Genomic DNA, 15,436 nt, shown 5'->3' on the forward strand with positions numbered 1-15,436 from the left:
CAGCAAATTCAATTGAACTGAATCTATCTACTGAGAAAGTACATTGTGTGACTCCCTACCCTGAGACAAAGGTGCAGCACAGTGTCCTCTTTGTAGATACTCTGCCAGGTCTGGACCACCTCGGGAAGGAAGGACTTGACTATATACAGGTGACCTGGTTTCAGGAGGTCGTACTCTGACCAGGTGCAGAGCACCTTGAGGGCTCGCCGGAGTCCTCCACCCATCTCCTCCTTGCTGAGGAACTCTATTTTGGCACAGAGGCCCCGCTGGGCCAGGAAGACATGCTGTTGTTGATGGTGTTGGGAGAACTCTCCTCCAGTCGGTACACGGTCACCGGCTCCCCTGATAGAGAGAGCGAGATAGAGAGGTTAGTGTTGAGTAGTTCCTGACACAAACTGCAGACACACAGCAACATAAGCCTGTGTCAGATTTATGGTACCACTTTAAATATACATTTGATTTGATTTGATGATTATTAAGCATGCTCTCTGTGGGGAAACAGAAGTGCTCAAAATGAAATTGTGCAACAGATCCATCAGTGGATAAGAAGTATAGTAAATGTGAGCTTTGCACTCTTCTATGAAGGCACATCTAACTATCTTGAGAAGTGGCTTCAATCTAACACTGAAATGCTGCAGCACTAAGATCAGATCAGGTTTTTTCCATCAGTTGGGGAAATCCCTTTTCAGGGCCTCGCCTGTCTTGCACAGAGGTGTGCCAACACTTCACCACATCTCATGTTAAGACCAACACACTCAAAACAAGTTAAATCTGGAGGCTGCACAGGTAAATGACGACTGCGTCAGTCTGAGGATGGTTGGTGAGGGAACAGGGCTAATGTGCATCTGCACTATGGTGAATGAGAGGAAGACCTCCACGGCAAAATGTAGACCCCAGAAACCACAGAAATGTCTGTGGTAATTGTCTATACTGCCACACAAAACACACTTAAATCAGATCAGAGTATCAGAATCTATTTTACAATGTGAAAGAAAATTATGCTCTAAAATGTAAAAAAAAAAACAAAAAAAAACCTGGATATCAAAGTTACAAAAGAACCAGAAAACAGGAGTCAAAACAAACGGCAATTTTGATCATCGTTAAAATATGGTTGAATGGAGATATGAGATAATAACCTTAATAAACTGGTGCCATGTGGCTGCTGGTGCATTGTTTGCAAATATGCAGTAAACACGTCCCCACACCACTGTAATGACAGGGCTGTAAACTGCATGGATCCCATGACTCACAGGCATTTGGACATCAAACAGAAACCGCCGCTGAACTAGTTCCTCTTCAAGAAGGAAACGGAAAAAAACTAAAACACAATGCCACACCTACACTTGTTCATCAACATGTTGAGCATGACTGTGGACCAAACAGCTGCTGGCGTGGGAGGAAAAAAACAAAGTAAGGACCACACCTCTCATCAGATGGCACACCCCCCTCATTCTCCACCTGCCTGTTGTTGTCTTTCAGAGGTATCAAGTGGTTTATTCACATGATCTGACATATGTGGGAATGCACCAGGACCCAGACTCACCTCTAGGGGCACAGGAGTGAAAGGGATGCTCTGCGACAGCCTCATCAAGTTGTTGCGTTCAACAGCTACAGGAGGAAAAGGGCAAATATCAACACACACACCTCTGTGAGCAGTTTCACCTGGAACTTAACAACAGAAGTAATATTTAAAAAGGAATTTTATAACCTTATTGATCCATGTCTCACCTGAGTACTGTAGCTTTCCATGGGCTTGAAAGGAGAGCCAATAGCTACAGAGAAAACAAAGTGACTGTTAATCTTTGCACAAAACATTTTACAAGCTTATTTATTGGATGACTAATATATTTGAGTGATGCGTTGGCAGGAGGGGAGAGTGAGAGAGCAGGACATGACACGCAACAAGGACCCCGGGCTGGATTCATGTCATTAAATGAAGATGTCAGTGGTAAATCATATTCATTCAACAAAAACAGTTTTTCCAGCATTCACCAGCAGATGTCACTCTATGACAGGTTTACTGCAACAGATAAATAAACCTGAAGTCAACAGTGATAATGAGAATCTGAAATTAAATAATGTATTTAATTTGTTTTGGTATCTAGCAGCTAACAGGTCTGTTATTAGTATTAGAGCAATATTGAAGAATATAATTTTTTTAAATTCTATTCTCGTAATGTTGTTGTGACTATATTAAAAAAATCTCCTAATTATTTTGCATTGTATGTGGCCTTCATACTCGTCCTACTTAGTTATCAGTTTATATAATTTTTTCTGTCATTAGAAGGAGCAAAATGTTGTAGGCAAGGAACAACTGATTATTTATTATTTTCATTACTGATTTATGTATCTTTATCTTTTAATCAAATAAATCTCTTTCAAGTTTTTTATCCTAACATAATGTTTATGGTTTTTAATCTTTACACTGCAGAAGCTGGAACAATCACATTTAGTTTCAAACATGATTCCAATAGAAAATGAAAATGAACAGATTATCAACATGTTCATTGAAATCCTGTTGGTCAACTAATGAATTAACGGACTTGCTGCTTGGGAGGGAAGTTAATCACTGCATGAAAACAACATCTACAACTTACAGTCCTTCCTGGCTCCCAGGTGGGCGTGGCGTGGCGTGTAGAGAGAAACTGCAGCTGGAACTACAGAAGTGGAGAAGCACAGTCAAGCCTCCATCCATTAAGCATCACACAGAAGAGGTCACACTGTGCTGCTGATGTAAAATCCCTTTGCAATAATACTTCATCAAATCACAAAACAGTTGGACTTGCAAGCGCAAGGACTATCATTGAAAGCAACGTCTGTATTATTTCACATTCTCAATTCAGATTTTCTGACATCCTCTGTAACACAAGGATGTTGCTGCAGCTAAATCAGAACCAGAGACAGGGCTTCAGTAAAACTTAGCAAAAATACTGGAAACATTGGATTTATGGCAGGGACACATTATTACCAAAGATTTTGGTGACAAAAACAAATATAATGACGCAAAGAAAGGCGAAAGGTCAATGTTCACTTTGGTAACACTGTTCATATGACAGTTGTTGGACTAGCTGATCAAGAAAGAGGGAGCCGGCCCAAACTATGTCATGCAGATGAAGGAGCACGAGTGAAACTACACATCTTACCATTTGGAGTATCCTCGCCCGGGGCTCTTCTGAGAGGAAGACAGGGAAAGAGGGAAAGTAATGCATTAGTTAAAACTACAAACGAAAAGATTCCATGTACACAGTTACTGTCTAGATCACAGAGATACACAGGAGCTTGTGTAGTGCATTTACACAACAAAACCGCTGAAGTCAATTTGATTAAGACACAACCTGGTTAGACTTTTTGTTTCTACCAAGTAAAGTAAAGTAAAGTCAAGAGGTTGTGGATTTTCTGTCTTTAGACTGTATGCATCTGTACTTATATCTTTGCTTGGACTGTTTTGAGCATATTGTGGGTTTTTGTGATGTCGGAATAATAAGAAAAAATTTGTTTACAACTTGGAAGATTCTTGGGAACAACACAGAAAGTCCACAAAAATGTTGGTGGGGTAAACATTGTTTCAGCGAAAGTGACCATTTTGCTCGTGTGTTGACATCCAAGTGTCCGCAAGCCCCGACATTCATATTGACTCGAAACAAGGCTGTTTTTTTTGTGTAAAAGTCCACTACCAGAAGTTACCGGATGCTAGCGGGCGTAGCCACGCGGCGATGTGTCCGAATGCACCGCATAGGAAGATATCAGGTGACTTTTAGGCTAAAAACATGATTTTAATTACACCGCTTCAAGTCGAATATGAATGTCCGGGCTTGTGGCGGTTGGATGACACCACACGAGCTGTATGGAGGCATGTTATGTTGTTTTATTATGCCTGAAGATGAGGTCGTGTTTGACTTCAATGGTATTGACCCCCTAAGACTCCAGAGGCAATTTGTGGACTCAAACACTTCACCCCCACTCCATCGGCATAGTAGTGAGTACATAATGAGGGAATTTTCATTTTTCTGTGAACTCTCTCTCTCTCTCTCTCTCTCTCTTTAAGACTTGTTTTTAAGGTTAGGCATTTAGTTGTGATGGTTAAGCATGAGTGGCTAGGGAATGCATCTTACCAACGATTGTCATCACAAAGATAAAAGTGTGTGTTTGAAAGAGGACACTTACAGGCTGCTGGCTTGGGCTGATTTGACCTGAACTTTTTCCTGTTGAAGAAATTACAACTTGTTAAAGAATGACAGAAACTGGAATTAATCAAGTTAACAAGATTTAAATACAAAGAGTTTTTCTAACTTTTTATCATGTAAGAATAAATACACATTCTCACCAATACTGAAGCCCTGGGGTCCTCATGGATGAGGATGTCTTCAGCCGACACTCTGCTTCTGTCCCTCTTCTTCAGATCTACAAGAACAAGATCAACGATCAGCAATCATCAAACATTATCGTGGATACTCAACCAATAACTAACAATTCAAGGACTGGGGTCTCGAAGAGGATTTTGCTCAAGAGAAGATAGCTATGTGAGCTTACTGGAGTCAGGATGGAGAAAAGCTGGTTTTCTGTCAAACTCTGTGAAACCAGCATAAGAGTTGACAGCTCTGATGTGACCAAGACTTTCAGGATGAGCCTACAGCCGTAAAAACAGAGAGAGAGAAAGACAGGGACTGGCGTGAGAGGGTTATAGTTCTTCTCAAACACTGATTAATGGAGAATCTCATTAAGTTTAATCTCGACAGACTGAATCATAAACAACCGACAAAACTCTGAATCTAGCAAACACAACACTCATGATTTGTCTGCAGTATTGTAGTGGAGGCTTCTCCTCTGAAAAATCGCCATCAAGTCTCGATTGATTCTGAGAGGAGCTTGAGTAATCATTAGATATACAGAAATAATCATGACTATTTTTACAAGATTTGCCAATATAATATTCCATTAATATGTACAGAGAATAGCCTGTCATGACTAGTGTCAACCTTATGTCTTACTAACCAATTACACTTGACCACAAGGCATCTGTTGTATGTCGATAATATCCTTAAATAGGCTTTTATAATATGATTAAGACGTAAACATATCCACATAATGCGACAAAGGTCAGAATACTCAGATCAAACTAGTGTCTTAATCAGGTTAACATCGGAATATTAGTATCCATGTAGAGGTTTCTAATGATGCAACAAAGGAAAACCATCTGAGCGATGATAAATTGGGTGACATCACATATCGCCAATGTGGTATTCAAGTTTTAAGCCGACTAAAATCTACTTGAAGGACATTTAAAACACATCTGATAACCAGTGAGTCAGAAGTCATCTTAAAAAGACAAATATGACAGAAATATATATATAAAGAAAATGATGTATACTGTACAATGACACATGTCAACACACCTGTGATCTGGTCTTTGTGGCCGGGCTTTGCTGTCTGCTGGAGGAGGAGGTCTCTTTTGGTGTTGAGTGCTGGACGTCCAGATTATCTTTATGTCCTGGAAATATTGTGATTAATTTAGCTATATCTACCCTGTTGATATGTCACATTATAAAATTTTTATAATTTCCTTTTCATGAGTTAGTTACAATATCCAATCAAAGCGAATGCACCAATTTGTTTCCTAGAACGATTTCATTTGTTTTACTGTTTTGCATTCAGAACAAAACAAACACTTCCTGATCAGGTGACACAAACAACACAACAATGATGATGTAATCAAAGATAAATAAAAGCTTATTCTTCAGAGATATTTCTTCTCACGCCTCCACCAACCAAACATTCTTGTGGACTAAGATGAAAACCAGACAATTGATCACACCATTCAGGCATTCAGGTCTCAAGATTGAGTATGTGAAATCCTCAGAACCACCCAGAAAGAGAAGAAACACACAGCTCACACAGACAGAGCAGAGGGAGAGAAAAACCCCACAGCTGAAAGTCAACTGGGAACCCGAGCACCCGGCAGCAGAGCCCTCAACTTCAGACTGAATCTCAAACCTCTTGTTGGGTTCCTCTTGTCAGGGGGGACTTCTGCCACACTTTGACCATCACAGCATGACTCTGCTGGTCTCAAATCACTTCGTTTCCCCTGTTTTCGTCTCTGGGGTCCCCTGGGTGCCGCAGCAGGGGCATGAGCACAACGAGGCCCTGTGTTTTTGCTGCTGGTGTGACCAGTTGATGATTCAGCTTCAGCAGTCAGTGTGACTTCATTGTCTGCACTTTGTTTACTTAGAGAGCCCGATCTCCCCTCGTCGTCACAGAACGCCTCATTCACGTACCCCAAACTCACCCTAGTCTCCTCTATCTCCCCTCTTTCTGACCCCTCTGTGTTCTCAGGCGTTACAGTGCAAGCAGGCAAGCAGGTAAGCTGAGCAGAGCCCGAAGTCGAGACAACGACAACAGTAGGATACACACATACACCGTTTTCATCCTCCACTTTTATGTTCTCATCAACACCAGATTCACCCTCATTCTCATACTCACCAACAAATGCACCAAACTCTACAGTGGTGCTGTCTGGTTCGAGAGGTTGCTGGTAAAGCCTAGCCAGAGCGAGCTCCGGGTGGCTGGAGCCACTGGGCTGGGAAGGGGTGCTGCTGATATGGAACTGAGCTCCGGGGGAGGGTACGTTGGGTAGGCTGGATGGGGAGTCGGAAAAGCCCGGCTCTTGTGGACGGGTCAGCTTACTCTGAGTGAGAGAGCGGCCTCGGAGACGCAGCTCCGGAGGGGAAAAGGCCGCAGCACTATGGACAAAGGCACTGGAGCCGGCACTGGAGCCAGCACTGCCTGAGCAGCTAGCCTCTGCAGCAAGGTGGCCGAGGCCAAACAAGTCCCTCCTCTCTGGACTCGCTGGGTTGAGGTTGGGGTCCAGCCCCTGTTCTGCTCCAGGGGTGGGCCCGACTCGCCTGCCACCTTCCGTTCCAGCCCCTCCCCCTACACCAATCCCGAACAGAGAATCTGCTATATCGACTCCCGTTTCGGGGAAAGAGGAGGCGAAGTAGGGCCCTGCACTGCGTTTGCCTATCCCGGACGATTTAGAGTGGGGGCCTGTGTCGGATGCCACAGGCGCGATGCTGGGGCCCACATTTTTAGACAGGCTGAGTTCCCGGGTGATCTGATTGTGGACCTTGCTGGCCTCCGACGCCCTCTGGGCAGTGAGGGTCTTCAGAGTATCCACAGTTAGAGCTGAGAGGTCCTGCAGGTGGCCGATCTGAGAGTCCAGAGTGTGCAAAGAGCGTTTTATAAAGGTGACCTTGTTCCCGACCTCCCTCAGCTGCAAACACATGGTCTCAACTCTGGAAACGACAAAGGGAAGCATTAGTTAAGCTCTTGTTACTCAAATATCAACAAGTCATGAAAAGAAAAAAGTCATGTTTATTCATATAAGGATTAATATTTACTGTATGCGCTGCATCTTTTTAAACATTTATAAAAACCCCCACCTTTCTGAGGTAAGACGTATTCTCTCCTCACTCCCCGAGTGAAACTGATCATCTTTTTCATGGAAGTATGTCTCCACACACTGCTCCTCAAAATCGTGAAGCTTCTTTTGATCTTCCTCAGTTAGAAACAGCTCTAAAAGAAGATTAAGAAAGAATTAAAAAAGCAGCATCTTTCATATTTTGGAGAACAACTTTTAAATAGTATAGTTTTTTCTCAATATAAAAGTTTATTGAAACACATCTATGCTGTATGAATGAATGGCATCATTAATCATCAACAACACATGTTGCAGAGATTGACAGCAGGGTGGACATACTTGGTCCGTAGGTATTCTCCTTCTTCCTCTTTCGACACATACAGAAGAGGGAGTAGATATGGCAGAGGAGGATGAAGGGCGGTGGGAGGACAGGCTTCTCGTGGTAGGCCATAATGAAGTGGTAGCGCTGGTACTTCCAAACCAGATTAGAAATGGACTTCACTTGAATATACACATTGCTGGAAAACAAAGCACAGGAATGTATGAAGATGAGGTGAACACCAGCAATATTCTATTTAGTTTTAACTAACTTTAGCTGCTTTTCAGACATGCACTGATCTCTGGATAATATCCTGACATTACCCTGAGGGGCTGTATGTGAGAATGCAAATATCTCTCTTTCAGTCTCTCAAGCCAGGCACTCAGTAAAAGATAGTGTCCCAGTGAGTCTGAAGACGCTGAAGACGATGTCAATTTGGAAAGAATATGAGATTCTTGGGCGAAAGGGTCTACGCCAGTCGTTTGTTGGTGGGAAAAAACATCTACACAGCTGAATATATACGTTATGTCCTCCTGTCTCATGCACCTACCCACCCCTGAATGCTTCGGAGATTTTCCTGTGGTAGTGAATACGTCTGACAAACTCGGACAATGTTTCGACCCAATTGTGTGGACATTTTCCAGAGATCAAGTCTGAAAATGGTGAAAAACAGCTGCATTTGGCTCTGAAATGCTGTGCACTTACTTAAAGAAGGCAATGAGAAGGTTGACCATAAGTATATACTGTACAAAGAGGTAGACTGCTTGTAGGAGAGGAGTCAGCCACACTCCTGCCGTACACAGGGGCTTCACTGATGAGTCACTGTTGTTGGCACACACTGTGAGAAGACACAAAAATTGAGCTGTTTATTGGAGCTTATAGAGGAACATTTTAATTTGCAGAGGTCCTGGGGGTACAATTGTTTTATTTCCACAAGCTCACACCATCGTAAGAACATCTAACTATTCACCACTTTTTGCACAGGGTCGTAATCACAGTGATCGATTTCAATGTTGTGACCCTTCATAGCCGAGTCCAGACAGTAAGTGCTGGGGCCCCCTTCCCCAAAGAGACTAGTGTTGGCTGCCTCTGCCTGTGACCCATGTTGTGTGAAAGAGGCTGTGAGGGGGAACAATGATTGGGCACTCGTGGTTTTGATTTCAGGTGCTCGTTTTTGAGTGGCAATCAGCTGCCATGCCGTGGTGAGAAGCTTTGAATAAAACTGGCCTTACCATCGTAATCTCCCCTACCATCCTCATCGTCCTTACCATCGATTTCATAGGCATACACTTCCCCGTACATCATCCAGTACGGCTGGAAAACCACATCTTTGGCCAGTGTCCAACTTGCCTCCTCTGCTGGGTACAGAATAGCTTTCCTGGGTACGCCATAACTCAACAGGACTATCGCCATTATAACTACAATATAAAACATGTTCGCCACCTGCAAGAGACGTCACACATAATGAATGAAACATATGACTTTAAACAATAGCTGAGTTATAAAGTACAAAGTAAAGACCCTCTTTACATCTACCCTGGGGATCCCAAGCTAACTTTATTTAATGACTTTTTTACGGAAAACGTTTTAAAGTTGATTTTAAAATAACATTGTTGATATAATTGCTTAATAAGGTGGAAATAGAAATCAATGTTTTTAATTTTCTTGATTTCCTTGGTTTGTGTTTAATGTTTCAAAGCAATTGTTGATTCCAGGTGAAAACAAACCTCTCTGTTTTGAAATCCCGAGGGAGACCAACCTTCAACTCTTCAAAAATAATGTTGTAGGGTTGATGGTTATTTAATAACAGTTATGAAGGCGAAGTTCAGGATTGAAATTTGATACGGTTGTAATTAAATCCAGTTGCATAATTTGGGAAACGCATTTACTCCCTTTGTTGTTCATTGTGCTAAAGTATGATGACAATAAAGACTTTGAATCTTGAACTGCAGCCTGTTAGTTTAGCTTAGCACAACGACTAAAAAAAAGAATGGAAACAACTAGCCTGGTCCCGTCTACAGGTGACAAAAAAGAAATCCACCAAGCAGCAGCTCAGGTCAAAGACTCAGTCATGAAATATACCACGACGGAAGATTTGTGAAATCACCATTTGCATTGTTTTAACTTGTACTTTGGTTTGGAGTAAACAAACAAAATATTCAAAATTAATAATTATAATTAAATTAGGCATAAAGTACAATTTAGAGTAGCGGTCAGGGACATTTTTAACCAGCTCTTCCAGGTTAGCTTTTTTTCCTCACAAATTTAATGTGAAATCTTAAAACTATTTTAAGATTTCAATCAATATTATGAAAAAGGACGGCTGTCCCTTAAAATGAATATATATTTACAAAATACAATAGAGCACACATGGTGAAAAACTTGTTCTAAAAGCCACGGCGGTGCTTAAGATAATATAGCATATTATAATACCTGGTTAAATGTGGATGATAAATGCTGCTCGAATTTGAACGTTCAAAATTCTTAAACTAAAAACATGATTAATCTAACAAATTGATGAATGTAAAAAATTTTGCAACAACTCTCACAGAATGTTTATCTCCCGCTGTAAGTTAATGTTTCTTAGGAATAGACAGTAGATGACAAAAGTAGATTCTAAACCCACTATCTCCTGTGTTAAGTGAATGTGTCAGCACCATGTTAACTTCTGCTTAATGTGCATCTGTGACTTCTAGTAATAAGTTTCAATCAATCAACTAATTAGGAATTAGTCATGCTTCTTATAACTTGAAATATAAATCAATATAAAAAAGGAATGAAACAAAAGTCTTTGTTGTCTTAATGTGGGCAAATATCAATAATAACAATGTGTGGCTACGTCCGCAAGCACGGTGTAAATGACGCAGTTTCTAATCGAATATGAATATGGGGGTTTGCAGACTCTTGGATGACACCACACTAGCAGTATGGAGGCATGTCATGTTTTTCTCTGTTGTTTTATTACGTCTAAAGAAGGGGTCACTTCGGCTGACACACTGTTTACCCCTGAGACTCCTAATGTTTTTTGTGGATGGTTTGATGGGAGAATTTAAATTTTTCTGTGAACTATCCCTTAACTGTGTCAAATGAAATGTGTATTCAAATAACTTAAAACTCACCATTTTAGCGATCATCATGACATAAGGTCCAGCTTGTTGGTTGACAGCCAGGATATCCAGGAGTCGCACATACCAGAAGATGATATTGAGACAGTAAACTGTCCGGCCAGGGACAAAGGCATCGCCTCCGCCCAACCTCAGGCCAAAGCCGATGAAGAAGATCACAATGGCCAGAAAATCGGACAAGTTGAAATAGTCACTGAACCACACCTTTATCTTCTGGCTTATTTTGCCAGCTTCAGACATGAACATCTGGGGAAAAAGGAGGTGGAAAAGTCACAAAGAGTTTAATTATTCCACAGTCTCTGAGGAAGTGAATTTGTAGGACAGAGAGAAACGGTTATCAAAAGCAATCACTTGCTGATGAAAACATTTTATTATCTTCACCACTTTAAAATCAGCGAGTATCATTTATGCTTCTTTAAAAGTCTGTTTCAAATACCTCTCGAATTTTCTCAATGGCAGAGGTGAAGATGTAGAGGATGACCACCCACTCTTGAGCTGAAGGCGATTCGGGCATTTTCACAAGGACCACATACGAATAGAACATCAAGAAGCCCAGGTAGAAGAGCTGACGGTGGGAAACACACAACATGACTCAGAAAAAAAAAGTCCACTCCCGCATTATACGTAACATTTTTGGTAGATGTAAGTAAAACAATTTATTCTAACCAGGAATAGAAAATCTGATTTCTCAATCTAGGTGCCTCATAAATATAGAATCGGAACTGTGCTGATAAAGAGCCTTTAAACAAAGACAGTCCCTGAGAGAGGCTTCTTCTCCACAGAGAGCACTGAACCTCATCAGGGCACTTTTTTCCAGTCTACAGCAAAAAGTCACTGAGCCCTCTCAAGCGTCAGAGCTCAACAGGTAGTTTGCTTCGTCAATGAGGACTGTGTGAGAGAGACATGGTAGGAAGATAACAGGAATCTTTTAAACCACATTGCAATTTAAACCTATATATTTTTAAAGAAACATTGTATGAAGTAATCGTGTGTAATGTGAAATTAGTTGCTCATAGTGATGAAGCCTCAGGGAATAATCCCCTCCTGCCTTTTACTTGTTTATTTTATAGCACATTTCCTGAATGTTACAGTTCAGGCTAGTTGTGCCAATTGCTTTAAAGGGATAGTTCACCCAGAAATGAAAATTCACTCATTATCTACTAACCCCTCAACGATGGAGCAGAGGGTCGGGTAAGTTTTTGAGTCCACAAAACACTTTTGGAGTTTCAGGGTTAAACAGTGCTGCAGCCAAATCCAATACATATAAAGGAATTAGTGAACTATTTTCAGACTTGAAGACACTTTGATGACCACACACAAGCAGTATGGAGGCATTTTATATTTTTTCACCTCTGAAAAAGGCCACTAATGTCTTAAATTGTATTGGATTCGGCTGCTACACTGTTTACCCCTGAAACTCCAAAGTGTATATGGACTCAAACATTTCACCCAGTCCTCCATCGGCATAGTGGTGAGTAGACAATGAGTGAATTTTCATTTCTGGGTGAACTATCCCTTTAAGGTGAACTTAGGCATTTTTTTTTCTGCCCTCTACTGGACACAAAATCAAGTAATGCAGCTCTACCATTGCAGACAATTAAGAGGGTGGATCCTACGGACTATGGTGATCCCCTGACTTTACATAAAGACCACCAGCCGGTTGATATTTCAATCTTCTTGAAATATTTGAACATCTACAGACCACCTGCTATGAGAAATGCTGATGTTCTGACCTCTGAATACTGAAGTGGCTTGTAAATATTGGATGGATTTCCATGACTTTTAATACAGATATTAATGGTGCAAAGAGCATGAATCTTAATTACTTTTGTGATCCTTCAACTTTTCCTCAACCTCCAACAACAGGTTATCAGGTACTGTCCGGATTGGTTCAACTATTCTTAAAGTGGTTTATGGTAGTTAGGTGATGTATCTTAATGACTTAAGCAACTCTGAATTTTACTCAACAACAACTTTGAGGTCAACGTTTCTGGTTTTGAGGGAAATGTCCCGACAACTATTGGAAGGACGGCAAGGCCAACAACACTAAGACTGTGGGAAAGCTTGAAAGTGTCCATATAGGCAGGTTTGGGCAACGTGGATTAAATCAACCATTAAAAAACCGAGCCTTGACATTCGAGCTGGGACCTCGTTGGAAAATCAGCCATTAACACTCCCGTCTGATGGGTTATGTGTTGGGATCGGGAGGGAAGCATGTACAGCAGATGTAGATAAGCTCAGACCCAGGCGGTGTTACATATACTTGCAGTTTCAGTGATGTTATCAACCTGAAGAACAGCCTGAAAAACAACCCTTCCCAGGGCAGCTAGTAAAAACTTCAATGACGGCTCCCGTGTTCCTGAGAACCAGCCGCGGGCTTGTGTATATGAATAAACATAGGACTGTGCCATGGAGCTAGAAAGGCGAGATGAACGTTGGACATAATGAAGAAAAGATTGACTCTACCCTCGAACTAGAGCAAATGTGGTGGTTATCTGATAAGGTTTCTTCTTGTCCCCTCTCCTGTGGTTTTAGTGACATTAGGGTGATATCGGAACATATGAGGGCCTTATTTGCAAGTGAATATAAAGGTTTGATCGACCGATGATCACTTGCCATGGCTGCAGTAAAGCAGGTTTTGTAGAGACAACACTTCTCTATTCGAAAAACCACGGTTTTCAGCTAGAGCTAAATGTCAAATCACATGTATGTAAATTCTCTGCAGGTTGGCTCCTGCATCAGTTTACTACTCCTGCGTATAAGCATCTTCCTTTGTAGGATCCTTCTCCTAAGATTAAATACCATAAAATGGATAGCTGGAGAGATTATTGGGCAGACCATCATATATATATATATATATATATATATATATATATATATATATATATATATATATATATATATATATATATATATAAATATATATAAATATATATAGGAGTGTGTATTCTTCTCTAATCTTCATACCGTGTTGGACCAGAACTTGACAATGGGAGCGTGGTAGAAGGCATAAATCTTCCTAGTTAACGGCAGCTTCCTGGTTCGAACGAGCGGCTCCATGTCATTTTTCACCTCCACTTGGTCTTGGGATCTGGTCTCCTTGAACACATCCTGCCGAGAGGATAAAAAGGCCCAAATTAGACAAAAGAAGGCCCGATATGGAGTGACAGCAATAAAGCAAATAAAAGTTAAAAAAAGAAAAGGCATTTAAGGGCAAATAAGTTTTTATCAACAACTTTTTCCCGGGCTTATATTTTACAAAACAGAAAAAGCATGTTCACAACTCATTAACATATTGAACTGTGAATAAGCTAGAAAAGGTTTTTAAGGATGTATTATGCTATTGGACTGTCAGACTGCTTTGATAGATAAAACAGGTTTTTGAATAGGAGAAACGGAGGAACTGACCATTTGGATGTCTTCAGGTATGTTCTGAAAGTTGTGTTCGCTGTCCTCCATGGTCATCTGGTGATCATCCTGACTCTGAGGGATGTGAGCCATCTCAGCCTTGGATTTGTACTCCAACAGAAGGATGGCAGGAGGCACCAACATACTCAGAATCACCTACACACAAACACAAAAACTAATGTGGGTGGATGCTGCTATATTTGTTGATGCAGTTCTTTGAATTACAAATGGGTGACCAATCACAAACGATAAGGCCAGCTAAATCTGAGCATTTCTCATATGTTCTGAATAAGACAAATACGTGTATTTTGAACATAACATCTGAATCTAAACTCTCGAGGGAATCAAACACAAAGTATACTTCAAGTATTGTGCGTGTTCTAATAACATCTGATTAGTATTGATTTTTATAATTTTGTAAAGTAAGCAAAGGTCAGCGAGAGAGTGAGGAGGGAGGACACGCTGCAGGGTAATACAGCACAGTACAAGGATTCCGGATCTATAATGTGCGTTTGCTGTGACCATGAAGCAGCAATAAATTAGCAGTGGCGGGGAAACACTACTACTCAAGTCAGGCTCTGCTGAAAATCTGACATGGCATAGATGCAATAACAATTAATCTTCTAATATTACTGGTCACACAAAGACATCACGATTAATGACAGCACATCCATCTCGTATATCTACTAATTCCAGAAATCTCTGTCCATCTGTGGCTCGCATATCTTGAAAACCGTTCATTTTGTCGGCCTCACCCTTGGCATGAGTATTAAAAGGCACAGGAAAGTGTATTGTCAAATTTTGACACTATATACATTCCATATTAATAAACTTAGAATCTACAGATGACCAGCACTCTGTAGCAGCAGTGGCTTGGACTCACGACCATGTGATTCTTCAGTTCAGAGTTCTGTGTACTCAGTCGAGCTCCACTGAACTTTGAATAATCAGGTGAACAGCTCTTTGTGCAGCAGCAGTGGTACAGGTTCAGGGTTCTGAATCAGTTTTTACTTACTGCAGCTCAATTAATGCAGGCCACTGTAACAGCATCAGAAATGAGAGTAAAATCCAAGTAAGAAACTTCTGAGACAAATGAAATCAGAAATATTTTTTCTTTTTTTTCTTTTACATTTAGATAACCTTGAGTTCAGAATGTGCTGCTGCATTTTG

The 15,436-nt window shown here is 41.0% G+C and overlaps 1 protein-coding gene across 1 annotated transcript in view; it reads right to left on the reverse strand.

The window, feature by feature from the left end:
• Positions 1–15,436, reverse strand: part of LOC128443882 (transient receptor potential cation channel subfamily M member 7-like) — a gene marked incomplete in the record, with an annotated part of 35,046 nt that overhangs the window by 2,237 nt on the left and 17,373 nt on the right. The window contains 19 exon segments of the mRNA XM_053426120.1: positions 60–271; positions 274–342; positions 1,534–1,608; positions 1,737–1,772; positions 2,598–2,657; positions 3,144–3,172; positions 4,165–4,202; positions 4,325–4,401; positions 4,531–4,627; positions 5,394–5,488; positions 6,478–7,289; positions 7,437–7,569; positions 7,754–7,932; positions 8,439–8,571; positions 9,002–9,176; positions 10,853–11,104; positions 11,295–11,423; positions 13,826–13,969; positions 14,267–14,422. Of these exon segments, the coding sequence (XP_053282095.1) occupies positions 60–271; positions 274–342; positions 1,534–1,608; positions 1,737–1,772; positions 2,598–2,657; positions 3,144–3,172; positions 4,165–4,202; positions 4,325–4,401; positions 4,531–4,627; positions 5,394–5,488; positions 6,478–7,289; positions 7,437–7,569; positions 7,754–7,932; positions 8,439–8,571; positions 9,002–9,176; positions 10,853–11,104; positions 11,295–11,423; positions 13,826–13,969; positions 14,267–14,422 (2,901 nt within the window).

The sequence above is a fragment of the Pleuronectes platessa genome, chromosome 1 (assembly GCF_947347685.1).
Source record: "Pleuronectes platessa chromosome 1, fPlePla1.1, whole genome shotgun sequence".
Classification (NCBI taxonomy): Eukaryota; Metazoa; Chordata; class Actinopteri; order Pleuronectiformes; family Pleuronectidae; genus Pleuronectes; species Pleuronectes platessa.